The 12526-nt window shown below is 53.3% G+C and overlaps 5 protein-coding genes across 5 annotated transcripts; 2 read left to right on the top strand and 3 right to left on the bottom strand.

The window, feature by feature from the left end:
* Positions 1 to 306: 306 nt before the first annotated feature.
* On the bottom strand, positions 307 to 2394 carry BO95DRAFT_515955 (phosphatidate cytidylyltransferase). Its single transcript, XM_025591782.1, has 2 exons — positions 2124 to 2394; positions 307 to 2057 (listed from the first exon to the last, which is right to left on the bottom strand). The coding sequence occupies exons 1-2, from the start codon at positions 2133 to 2135 to the stop codon at positions 531 to 533; spliced, it is 1539 nt and encodes a 512-aa protein (XP_025440407.1). The 5' UTR covers positions 2136 to 2394; the 3' UTR covers positions 307 to 530.
* Positions 2395 to 2673: 279 nt separating this feature from the next.
* Positions 2674 to 5599, top strand: BO95DRAFT_417565 (uncharacterized protein). The gene is made up of 4 exons (XM_025584419.1): positions 2674 to 2866; positions 2923 to 3219; positions 3296 to 3405; positions 3461 to 5599. The coding sequence occupies exons 1-4, from the start codon at positions 2732 to 2734 to the stop codon at positions 5430 to 5432; spliced, it is 2514 nt and encodes an 837-aa protein (XP_025440406.1). The 5' UTR covers positions 2674 to 2731; the 3' UTR covers positions 5433 to 5599.
* Positions 5581 to 6620, bottom strand: BO95DRAFT_444661 (U4/U6-U5 snRNP complex subunit SNU23). The gene has a single exon (XM_025586932.1). It carries the CDS (start codon positions 6458 to 6460, stop codon positions 5804 to 5806), a length of 657 nt encoding a protein of 218 aa, XP_025440405.1. The 5' UTR covers positions 6461 to 6620; the 3' UTR covers positions 5581 to 5803.
* A 685-nt stretch (positions 6621 to 7305) lies between these two features.
* On the top strand, positions 7306 to 7913 carry BO95DRAFT_454620 (uncharacterized protein; the record flags this gene model as incomplete). Its single annotated transcript, XM_025588272.1, has 2 exons — positions 7306 to 7735; positions 7798 to 7913. 2 exons carry the CDS (start codon positions 7306 to 7308, stop codon positions 7911 to 7913), a joined length of 546 nt encoding a protein of 181 aa, XP_025440404.1.
* Positions 7914 to 9594: 1681 nt separating this feature from the next.
* Positions 9595 to 12042, bottom strand: BO95DRAFT_191629 (cytochrome P450). Its single transcript, XM_025580954.1, has 7 exons — positions 11538 to 12042; positions 11357 to 11486; positions 11110 to 11301; positions 10896 to 11047; positions 10595 to 10842; positions 10271 to 10542; positions 9595 to 10220 (listed from the first exon to the last, which is right to left on the bottom strand). Exons 1-7 carry the CDS (start codon positions 11728 to 11730, stop codon positions 9824 to 9826), a joined length of 1584 nt encoding a protein of 527 aa, XP_025440403.1. The 5' UTR covers positions 11731 to 12042; the 3' UTR covers positions 9595 to 9823.
* Positions 12043 to 12526: the final 484 nt, after the last annotated feature.

Genomic DNA, 12526 nt, shown 5'->3' with positions numbered 1-12526 from the left:
GTCGGAACCGGTGTCGGAATTGGATTTCAGGTACCGCTGCATAGTTACCCTTCCTTTATATGTATGACTCCTTCCCTTCAACTATACTCGCTAGCTACGTAGTATTCATGACCGTGCGGATGTTCCATGACTCATTGAGACCACTTAGTAGGTACCTTGTCTTTCCTATTCAGCTTCTCCTTGATTGTCCTGTATCGACTTGCTAATCTAACCAGTGCTGGACACATGCGTCAGTGGAATGGGATCCTAATGTAGAATGTGCCAATGCACGCACACAATGAGTATAGTCTAAATTTATGTTTTATTGCACATTGTTTTTCTATACAGCATCCTGAGTAGTCCTGTTCTTCGGTGTTGGGGACCCTGGAGGATATACTAAATACACATGCCCTGACCAATACCACGTAAATTCATCAACGCTTCACTATGCCTTCAACCATATCCCCGATGTGTCTATAAAACGTTACCCGCGCTTTGAACAAGATGAATGGGTATGAGTACAGTGCGATGCAATTCGTGACAACCACTTTTTACTCTTCTTTCTTGGAACTGTCCGCCGAGGGCGCGTCCGACGAGGCACTCTTTTTGCCCGACTTGCGGTACTTTTCTATCTTCTCCCATAGGTAATGCATGGTCCGGCTGAACCCGGAAGTAAACAGGCCCTTTATCGACTGAACGGTACTTGGCCAACGGATCGTCTTGCTGATTGCAGCCTGCACTTTCTCCGGAAGCTCTTTATCAGCGGCAATGCGCTGCTCAAACGGACCGCCCTGTCTCCGGCGCAAGTTTTCATCAGTGTCGTTATGCTCCTTCATCATTGTGTTGAATTCCGCTCGCGGGATCTGATATAGTGACTGGAACTGGAAATAAAGCTTCTCACGGAAGGCATCGGGGAGACGGCGAACCATGTTGCCACGCTTGACAGGGTCCATATCCTGAGTGAGCCGTACATTCGTCTCCGGGTCGTCAATCCAGTCTTCCTGGGTACACCGGGGATCATTGAACGTCACATTGGGGAGGTTTTCAATGAGGGGGGCATAGAGCCGTCTAAAGTTGGCCATTTGCGAAGAAACAATATTGTTGACCTTGCGAGGATCCTCTGCCGGCAGTGACATGCGAAGGTCTCCCATATAGCTAATTCCTGCGATGGTGCTGTACAATTGGAACTCGGTGAATTCGGCGGGCAACAACAGAAGAGCCACCCGGACCGCAGACAGCAAGTTCATTTGGTTTGCTAGTCGCACCTTCGGGTGGTCGCGCAGAATCTTGACAGGCTTCTGTAAGCGGCCAGCGATGTATAGTGTGTCCCACTGGCTCAGATCCCGGCAAAGTGTGTCAATGTTGACCACACCGTACTTGATCAAAGTGCCATTGACCGTAACGAAGGGGTTGAAGTAAACACCCGCTCCAAATCGGTCTTGCACCTGCGACACTGCATACGAGCCCAAGGAGCCCAGTCCAGAATAGTGATCCCGGTGTTGAGCCAAATTCAACGAGTGCCAATGCTGTGAATATGATACGCCAAAAATGAAATCGATCATCTTGCCATTGCCCTGTTGCATGTTCTTGATAGCTGCTGGGGCTGACGGATGGCACTTGCCGGAGCCAGGAGCGCTTCCTGTCTGCTGAAAGACGCCCGATCCGTAGGCAAATGCATATCGAATAGGAGCCCGGAACTGCCACAGGATCTGTCGCAAAGCTTCCTTGAATTCCTGATTGATGATCATATGTTGATTGACACCAAAATCTCTGGACGGCAGCTCAGCAAAGTCTGAAATGGCTAGGTTTGGGTTGATATCCCAGTCGCCGGGGTCGTGTCGCTGTGACGAGGTAGAGAACGAGGCAGCCGACGAAGGTAGCAAGAGCCCATTGTCAGTGGTATTTGTGTATTGCCCATTACTCCTCCGAGGGGCGCATCGGCTATAGGGCGATGGAACACTGCTGGGAGAAAGTGTTGGGTGGGAATCATTGGAGAAGGGACGGAGGGAACCCGGAATTGCCGGGCTGGTTGAGCGCAGGCGCACGTAGGAGCCTGAACCGTTGTTCAGAAAGAGAGTCTAGGGGCGGATGATTAGACATCCACGCTGGATTCCTCAGTTGCTTGTCAATCAGACAGTGCTTACAGTAGCGCGCATTGTCGCGATTCCCGGCAAGGGGTGGAAAGAGCACAGCGATGGCTGTAAGTGTCGCACAATTTAAGGAGCATCAGAGTTAAGATCTCAAACCATGGTCGAAGACGGGTGAAGAAATGGAGGATGAGGTCAGGTAACTGAGTGAGAGGGTAATATAAGGAAGTGGGGAAGACAAGTGACAAGTGGAAAGAAAAGGTATATAAGGCGGGCAACAACAATAACACTTCAATAATCGAAAGCCGACGACAAATTGCGGACGGACGGACGGGGGGGGGTGGAAGAAGGAGGAGAGGGACTGCTGTCTGACGTACTCCGGGCTTCCCTTCGGCTGATGTTCTCGGCCCTTTCCACTCACGGCGGCACTACAGTTTGGGCTCCGGATGAGGAAACTGCCCGACTTCGGCGGCGGGAGGTCACTAGCCACAATCCCAACTAGGTAGCATCAGCCACAAGCTTAGATCGGAATCACGTGGCTGCGCTTCTCCGCGGCGCGTTCCCGCCGACCCAAACAAGGCTGTAAACAAGAGGGCGCTTGTTGAGTATCGCACTTTTACAACACTGCATGACGGTCAGTCTCAATGTCATAATTATTCTCAGCCATGGCCCAGGAAATGGAGACATTTGCCGCTCGTCTCGCTAGTTTCGACCGGGTCTTGTACCCTGGGGGACGGAGGTCATCAATCACGCCCGCAGAGCCTATCGCTTGGCCTCACAGTAGGCCTTCACCGGCGGAGGTATTTCAACAATGTTCCCCTGCAGCAACTCGATTGCTGACCTGCGCTTCTCATAGCTTGCGCATGCAGGATTCTTCTACCACCCCTACGAAACGAATCCAGACAACACGATATGTTTCCTGTGCCGCAGAGCACTAGATGGATGGGAGGAAGAGGACAACCCGATCACGGAACATTTGAAACATGCTCCGGACTGTGGATGGGCTGTAATGATGGACATTCAACAGCACAGCTCCAACCCCGCCGAGATCGAAGACCCGACTAGCGAGCGCATTGTACAGGCGAGACAGGCTACCTTTGGCGAAGCATGGCCTCACGATGGAAAGCGCGGCTGGACTTGTCAATCGGACAAGGTGAGATTGAGAATCCGAGCAAGGCGACTGTAACACAACCTTTTTACCAACATTTCTGACCATTGCTGTTGAATAGATGGTTGAAGGCGGATGGTATTTTTGCCCAAACGAAGAGAGCAACGACCTGGCCACTTGTGCGTACTGTAAATTGTCGCTCGATGGCTGGGAGCCAAAAGATGACCCCTTGTATGTCTCTGTCGCTCTTTCTGTCTTGAACGTGACTGACCCCTTGGCCTAAAAGCGACGAGCATTACCGACGGTCCTCAGACTGCTCTTTCTTCGTTTTCGCTCAGCCTCCTACCACAAAGAAAGGGAAGAATTCCCGCTCGAAGAAAGGTCGCGTCTCCAAGGCGGCCCGTCTCTCGACCCAATCCACTGTTTCAGAGGCACCCATGCCGGAAGTTGACGACCCAATGGACCAAAGCACTATGTCGCAATCAACCACGAAATCGAAGTCGTCGAAGAAGTCAACCAAGTCCAAGTCCAGAAGCAAGAAGAAGGATGAGCAGGTCGAGGCAGGCAGCCAGATGGACGTGGACAGTACATATCAGACTCAGCCAGAACCTCCGAAAGCGAAACGTTCCAGAGGCAAGAAGAGGACAAGCGAGGATATAGCCAAGGATGATACGAATCTGGATGCAGAGACCGACGAGAAACCCGAACCTCCATCCAAGAAACGGGCGACTAAAACGCGCGTTAGTGCCCAGCAACCGCAACACGAGGACCAGCCCGAGGCAGTAACAGAGGAAGTGCCCATGGAAGAAATTCAGGAAGCGAAACCAAAGAAGAGCCGCGGTACGAGCAAGAAGAAGACTGCTTCCAAAAGCCGAAATGTCACGGATGATTCATCTACAACTAAGGCTCCAGCTTCGCCCGAGGCGCCTCAAGATCCGGAGCCTGAAGCAGTGGTTGAAAATGATATGGAGCTAGAAAGGGCTAGCGTCAAGGAGCCTAGCGAAGAGCCGGCACCGAAGCCATCGAGAAAGTCGAAGTCCAAAAAGAAAATCGAACAGGCTCCAGAGGCATTAAATGACACAGAAGAGCACAGCGTGGAGATTGAGCCTCAGCCGGTTGACGAACTAGAGCCACACCAGTCACCAGAGCCTCAGCCACCAGTGCAAGAGCCACGACAAACAAGGCGTTCAAGCAAGCGACAAAGCGCGAGAAACTCGACTACTGTCAAAAATGAACCCTTAGAAGAAGTGACTCAGAGCGAATTAGTAGAAGACCAGCTTCCAGAGACCACTGCTCCCAGCCGCGAGCAAGTTGAAACAAAAAGGCACGAGTCGTTTGTGTCTGTGGAAATCACGACTAGGGCGCCAAGCAGGGAACCCGAAGCAGAGGTCAAGGAGAAGAATGGGAAGAGGAAGCTCAAAAGGAAGGAGTCCACCGAAAAGGAGAAGAAGTCTAGGAAATCTGCAGAAGAGCCCACCGATGCTGTACCAGAAGATCGTGCTGCCTCCGAGATTGAAGAGACGGTTCTTGACATGGATGGCCAGACGCTGTTGGGACCGAGCGAGCAAGAACCACAGGTGCAGACACCTGTGCAGCAAACCGCTAGACGCAGATCATCCCGAGTACCTCCAAAGACTGTTGAGAGATACAGCGACATTCCTAAAGAGAAGCAGTATGCGACATCACTTGTCGAGTCTCGGAACTCAGGTGGTCGCTCGATCTCAGGAAATGCCGATCCAGACGATGAAGACGAACAAGAGCAAGAAACGGTCTCGCCATTGCCCTCGCCGTCCAAGACCAGTCCTTCGCTATCGCCGCAATCGTCTGATGCGGAAAATCAGCCTCCCTCCTTGAAGCCGACGCTGAAACCCCCCACGTCTCGACTGCTTGTCCCTTCCCCTTCCAAACATCAGTCAGCTCGGATCCCATTTGCAGCCAGTACGCCATCGCCGTCTAAGCGGGCTGCAAACACCGGGTCTCTCAACAGTACGCACCCCTGGACCCCAGTGGATATCGATTCTATCATTCTGGCGGGCACGAGCGACAAGGAGAACATCGATTTCTCCGATATCCTGAACAGCACCAAGGGCGAATTGAGTAGCCAGGAGAAGAGGATGACTGTTGAAGAATGGATCAGGTGGAATGCAAAGAACGGCGAGGAGAGACTCAAACGCGAATGCGAGCGCTTGGTTAGCCAATTCGAGAAGGAAGGCGCTCGGGCGATGCGCGTATTGGAAGGTATCGAGTGTATGGATTGAGGGTTCATGGGTATCATCGGTTAGGAGTCTTTGGGTCGGGCGAAGGGCATTGGATAATCGGTTTTATTTTCTTTCTGCTTCTGGGATAATCTCTCAGCAATATTGGCAAATAGGAATGCGGTCGGTACATGATTATGCTTGAGTTGTTTTCTGATATGGATATTGTCAATGATTTTATACATGCGCCTGGATAAAGGAAATCAATTTCATAGAAAGATACAGAGCCGTAAGAACCTGAGAACCGAAACGCCGTGGGTATACTTGAGCTTTTAAGCAGCATGAGCCGCCGAATCTATCTTCCTATCCTTGCCAACAAGGCCAACAAGGAACCAGACATCCTCCCCGCCCTTATGTGCTTTTCCGTAGTCCATTTATGCAATGATCCCCAATCGACCCTCCCAGCTCTCCTCCTCCTGCTTGACGCCATTCTCGGCCCCCTTGCGCCGCTTCTCATTCCGCTTCCTCCGCTTCTCCTCGCGCTCCTTGGCATCCAGCTCCTCGCGCTCCTTCAGCCGCTCCCCGAGATCCAGCTGCCAGGCGCGCCGCTCCTCCTCCTCGCGCTCCCGCCTCCGGTGCGCCAGCATGCGCAGCCGCAGCCGCACATCCTCCACCGTCGCGACGGCGACCTCCCCGCTCTGGCCCGTCGCCAGCAGATGCTGCTTGCTGTTCAGATGCTCGACGAGCTGCAGGTTATCCTTGAAGGTGAGGTCGCAGTCGGCGCAGTAGAAGCCCGCGCCGCGGCCGCGCTTCCCGACCGCCGCCCCCGCCGCCACCATCGTCGTCTTGCCGACCATCGAGGCCACGTCCAGCCGCTGCGTGCGCGACGTCGTCGCCTCCAGCGTGCTGTAGTCCACCGGCGCGTGCCATTTCTTGCCCAGCAGCTTCGCCTCGTACCGCGCCTTGGCCTCCTCCTTGCGCCGCGTCTCCTCCGCCGCCGCCTTCTTCGCGTACTCGTCCCGGTCCCAGGTCTTGCGGAAGGCGGTGTCCGAGGCGGGCGCGCCGCCGTAGGCGGAGTCTTTGTTGCTCATTTTTTGTTGCAGGCTGTGTAGTTTTGAGGGGGTTGAGGCGTGTGGTGGGGGGTTTTAGGTGGTGTGGGTTGTGTGTAGTTGGTTTGTGAGGCGGGGTTGAGTTGCTGGGGTTTGTGGAGAGAGAAGTCGTGAGTTGTAGTTATCGTAAGAGGTAGATAGTTGCTGAGGCAAATGATGCTCGCATATCGGAAGTGGTAGGCGGTGGACAAGAGGTCTTATGTGGGGGACGAAGCTTGTTTGGTGTGTTTGGTGTGTTTGGTCTGTTTGTTTGTTGCTGCCTCACTGCTCAGGACTCAAGCTCAGCCTCACTTATCGATTAGCCTCTCCACCTTCGCTATCGATAGGAGGCGGGGGGAGCGCGCGAGATAGTAGCCTGATGCTTGCTTGCATTTAACGTTTAACCACCTTCATGTCTACTCACTGACGTGCCATGCTGGGGACCTAAGCAAGACTTCCAAGATCGCTCGTTTTGCGTTAACTTACTTGCTCTTCCGTGCCTAAGAAGCCGCTTAAGACACCTTTCGTGTCCCCCATTGCTCAAAATAGTTGAGACATCCTACTCCGGACCGTTTACCCCTGTTGCCTACCCTTCGCTCGTATCAGCGACACCGTACAGGTCATTTCTTCGTGTTCCCACTTCCAGGCAGCAAACGTGACCACAAGCCACCCATAAGAGATAATTGGCATTCGTACATGGTAGCAGCACGGCTTGACCCTACAAACGTGACACGCAACTACCATTCCACAACCCATCAACTACCCACCTGCGCAGATAGCGATTGTGTACTCTTCAGAATCCCAGCATCATACTCTGTGCCAACATCCACAAGGAAAAGCAATCCACCATGGCCACAGAATCGCACAGCCCAGACCCCCAGCCCGATAAATCATACACCCTCATGGACCTCCCCACCGAGCTCCACCTCCACATCGCAACCTACCTCCCGTACCCAGACGCGCTAGCCCTGAAGCACAGCTGCCGCCACTTCTACCCGCTGGTCTACACAGGTGTCCACCTCAAGGTCAACTGGCTGGTGGAGCGCTTCGAGCGCAAGCTGGAGTGTCCGATGGACAAGTGCTCGTTCCGCACGGACGAGTCGTTCTGCAATGCGCGGGTGCGCCGGATCATGGAGCGCAGGCGCCGGCACCTCGAGTGCCTGCGGTCCCCCGGGGGCTGCTTCGTCATCGACGGGGAGACCTGTCAGAAGGATCTGGTTCCGACATGGCTGAAGAAGCGGGGACGGTTGCAGAGAGCGCGGTCTTGGGGGTATGAAGGTAAGTTTTGCAGATCTCAGAGAGGAGAGCGGTTACAGGGACTAATACTCGCTTGTAACTAGTGTTTATGACTGGGTTGGTCTTCCTGGTTCTAAACTTGCTGTGGCATCTGTGTGGAAGGTATGTGGGCTCCGATCTAGTCTTGCAGCTTGTATACGGGACTGATGGGCTTGGCTAGGCTGCTTCTCCTCGCGGGTTGACATTCGACCTACGGCTCTATTTCGTTCGCCTTGACCTGATCCTCTGCCCGCTATCGCAGCGGTTTGGACGCTCCGTCTTCCTCACGAGCAGCTGGCTGCAACTACCATTTCACACAAAGACTTACAACACTTAATACCTTCCTTGCCATTAGCAAGATAAACACCTCGTGAATGCGGACTATCCTCGCTGGCCGACGGACTATAATCTTACCTACACTCCAGTCTCAACATCATGTATTTAGCACCAACAGCATGGCCTGATACTATGCAACCAATCCACGATTGATTCTCTCTGCAGAAATCACGTTTCCATTTCCATTCCTGGCACCTAGCACCTAGCACCTTCAGAAGACCGTATCACAGACACCCCGAACAATTCCCATAAGACAAACCACTCCTCCCACAACAACACCCAGTAAAACTCCTCACAAAAGCCCTCACAAAAGGCAACATCTAACAACTCCATCCCCATGCTAAGCTCAAGCACTCCCCACTATCCAGGCAGACCCCATACCACAGCCCAGCCCCAGCCCCAGCCCCAGCACCCTCTCCGCCAAACCTCAAACCCATCCTCTACTCCCAACCGCAACCCAAGGAAACCCAACCTCCACACCGCCATAACCCACATTCCCATCAGATGATCAGACTCAAACCATCCCACAACACCGAAGACAATACCGTCCCCCACGCCCAGAATCACCACCACCACCACCACCCCCCGCCGCCGCCGACCCAGACCCATTCCCAGTCTCAAACCCAAACCCAACAGCCTGCAGATAATCGTAAGGCGTATGTAGTGCACGCTCACGCTCATGCTCATGCTGGTGATGATGATGACGATAATGGTAGTGGTGGTGCCCGTGGCTGTGGCTGTGGCCGTGACCGTGACCGTGACCATCTACCTCCCGCTGCGGCTGCGGCTGCTGCTGCTGCGGCTGCGGCTGCGGTTGATCCAAGCCCCCCGGAGGCCATAACTGCACCAACGAATGCGCGCGCGGCGGCTCATACCAGTAATGCTGCTGCTGCTGCTGCTGCTGCTGATGCGGCTGATGCTGTTGACTCTGGATCTGCACCTCCCGCGTGAGGTACTGCGTTTGCGTCTGCGTCTGCGTCTGCGTCTGCGCTAGCGGATGCGGCTGCGGTTGCTGCTGTGGTAGCCACTCCGCGCCCAAAGCACCATACATTCTCGTCATGATGTTTTCCGCGGCCAGCGAGGGAGGGAGCGAGATGTCTTTCCAGGGGTCGGTGAGCGGGGGCTCGAGGATGGGGAGTTTGGGGTGGTAGGGGTCAGATTCAGGATCATCGGATCGGGCTGTTTCTGTTGCTGTTGCGGAGGAGATGAGGTTGCTGGTGATGGAAGAGGATGTTGAGGCGGTGATGGTGCTAGTGGGAGCTCCTTGGCTCATACTGCCCGGAGGAGGGCCGAAAGGGTCGATGGGAGGATAGCTGAGATGATTCGGTCCATCGGGAGGTCTGAGGAAAGCGGGGAAGCAGCTTGAGAATAGAGATGACATGGACATCCCTTGTAGGCTGCCTTTTGGGATCTTGGGTAAAGTTTGCAAGGTAGGGTGTCGTATTGTTCTGGTGATGGTTTGGAGTTGGAATGATGGGTTCTTTCCTTTTTCGGGGGGTGGGATGAGTTTGAAGATACAGAAGTTCCCCTAATATTAGTACGTTCTTTTATCAAACTTGGTCTACAGACTATAAACAGAGAGAGAGGTTGCGCAAAGCAGACGTGTGAAAATCAACCAAAAAAAAATATGTCCCTATCCAATTTGAGTCACAGGACTCTTAGACTTTAGTCAAAGTGACGTTGTTGGTTACGTCGTATGGTGATAATGACGCGAGACTCCCTTTAAATATCCGTGCATCACTTCATCCCTCCCTACTATGAGACTACGCGATGCAACTCCTCTGCATGACTCTTCTCCCACGGATAAATCACCTCCACCGCCCGGATGAGCGCCTCATGCTGCTCGCTTCTGGGCTTGATGCTGATCTCGTACGGCGCCGGATGGCTGATCACCCCAGGCAGAAATTGCGGCTTCAAGTCAACCTCATCACCGTCTTTGATGGGCTTGCTGAAATTGAAAACCGCCAGAGACTGCGCTATTGTCAAATAAGCGGTTGCATCTGCAATAGTCCGGCCAGGACACACGCGTCGGCCAAATCCAAAAGCTAGGAAATGCGGATTACGCTCCGGAGTGTGGTTAGCACTCGCGAGAAAGCGCTCAGGCTTAAAATTGCCTGGCTCGGGATATGTGGCTGGGTCGTGCAAGAAAGCCCTGCGTTTATCAGAATCAAGAATGATCAAGAAGGCCGAACGACAACTCACCAGATGTTAGACAAGATCTGAGACCCTTTGGGAATATGATATCCACCCCATGTATCCTCCTCCATTGACTGATGCACAACGCCCATTGGCACAACTGGGTGCCATCGGAAGGCTTCTTTAACAACAGCTTCGATGTATGGGAGATTCTCGCGATCAGCAAATCCGGGAAGACGAGATGTGCCCACTACCCGATCTATCTCCTCTTGTGCCTTCTTTTGTACTTCTGGAAACAAGGCCAGTGCGAGAAAGAAGCTTGTCAGTGTGGATACAGTCTATCGAACTTCAGTTATTGCCCCTTTTCGCTAAAATTCGACGAGTCCTTACCGTGTCAGCTCCTCCTCCATATAATGTCGCTGCCGTCCATTTGAAAGTCGTCTCCTGCTCGCTCCCAGGCTCGGGGATACCGTTCTTCTCAAACAGCCCGGATAGGAAAGACGGCGCGTGAGCGTTGCGTGACATCTGGTCGAGAACAAATGCATATGGCTTGGCACTCAGATTGTCCGCAGCCACGCGAAATTCTTTCACTGCCTGCTGAAATCCACCCCCGGGGAAACAGGAAGGTATGTGTTTCACTATTACATGCCATGTCAGAAGTCGCGCCATTGGAAGATGCGAAAGTACGTACGAGCCGGGATGAAGTCAACTAGCCACATGCCAGGTGTGATGGATCGGACAAACTTCTCCACGCTATCATTTGCGATCTCGACGAGCGGGTCCTCTCCGTCTCGTTCTATGTTGTATCCATACGCGACTTTCAGGATCACACCTCCAGCCAGTCTAGTTTTGTCAGTCCATCTCTCGCACTCCCTAACGTGTAGAAAATTCCAGGCTCGACCTACTTTCGGATATGAGGAATCAAGTCTTGTGGTGCTTCGAGCGATCGCAGCATGAACCGCCCGACTTCGGCCTCCTGGAAGTTATTGTAGCGAGCAACAGAGTTCACAGACCCAATCTGCTTGTGGAACAGCTTTCTATGGATACGCAGGGTGTCTGTGTACGCCATTGCGCTGGTCACTTCGTTGTAGCCGGATCTGCATCGTCTGTTAGCCTTTTTCTCTTGTATTACATTGTAGGTTGTAGGCTTACAAATGGTTGAATTGTCCCTGTGGCCGGCTGGAGTGTATGGCTGAGCGCTTTTCCAGCAGATCCACTGCGATCTGCGCATCATTGATGATAATGAATGTCTCGCCAAGAACTTGAACTGAGCTGATAGGACCTGCGCAGATTGTTAGTTGTTTCTCACGACGTTCATCTTGAGGCTGCTCACCGTATAGCTCCTTGAACTTGAACCAATGCACCCAATCTTGTCCACCAGTGGGAGGAAGATCTAGGAGATTCCCGATGAGGGGTTTTTGTCTAGGCCCCGGAGGGAGCGGCGCAGGCAGTTTCCTGCGAGTCAGAATGACTTTGACCAGGTACGCGCCAACGAGCGTGGCGAGAATTTCCAATATGTGAAGCATGGTGCCGTACTGGATGAGATTTCAACCAGGCCTGTGCAGGGTCTTGCGAATCCATCGGAGGAAGGGGGGCTAGCTGCTGCTCTTATAACTCGAGGGGTGAAGGTCCTGTCGGAACCCTTAGCATCATCGGTCGTCATGACAATTCCTCAGTAGTGGGGTTTCGTGAGGTTTGAGGAGCATTGTAGCTGCGCGCTGTCGAGATATGCGGAGGGTGGCCCCAACTAGGAAATAGTCACACAGCGGCGCAAAGCACCGGCTGCACGGGAACCATGAGTGACAGGGGTGGCATTGGTGGAGGGTCTGTCAGCTAGCGAGATGGGTGGGCGCCGGTTCACGGCGGGGTGGGTGGAAAAGTACGAGCTGAGCACTGGAACCTTTGGCTATCCCACGGTTTGAATATTGAGTGTCCCTTAGTGGTATGCAAGATCCTAGGCTAGGGTTGTTTGCTAGCTTCGCATGTGAGACAGTGGCAGCGTTCTCGCTTCATCTTGCCTCTCGTGCTGAGCAGGCAGCGGAGATGAGGGGGTGGGTGGTCGTTGGACGGGTCTGGTGGGTGAGCATCAAATTGAGATGCGATGATTTGACAAATACCGATCGATGCTCAGCGGAAACTCCATGGGCGTGTCATAATTGAACCGAGGCGGGGTTGGTGACAAGGATCCAAGCTGAAGTGCTGCAAGGTGAGGTGTAGACGGAAGCGCTAACAGACCATTCGGGATGAAGTGTTTGGAAATGCGCATCTGTCACACGAGGGTGGGCTGAAAGTGAAATGATGTATATATTGAGTTTCGGGGAG

This window comes from Aspergillus brunneoviolaceus (assembly GCF_003184695.1).
Source record: "Aspergillus brunneoviolaceus CBS 621.78 unplaced genomic scaffold BO95scaffold_49, whole genome shotgun sequence".
Taxonomy (NCBI): domain Eukaryota; kingdom Fungi; phylum Ascomycota; class Eurotiomycetes; order Eurotiales; family Aspergillaceae; genus Aspergillus; species Aspergillus brunneoviolaceus.
Note: the sequence above shows the minus strand (reverse complement) of the source record. Positions and strands in the feature narration are given on the sequence as shown.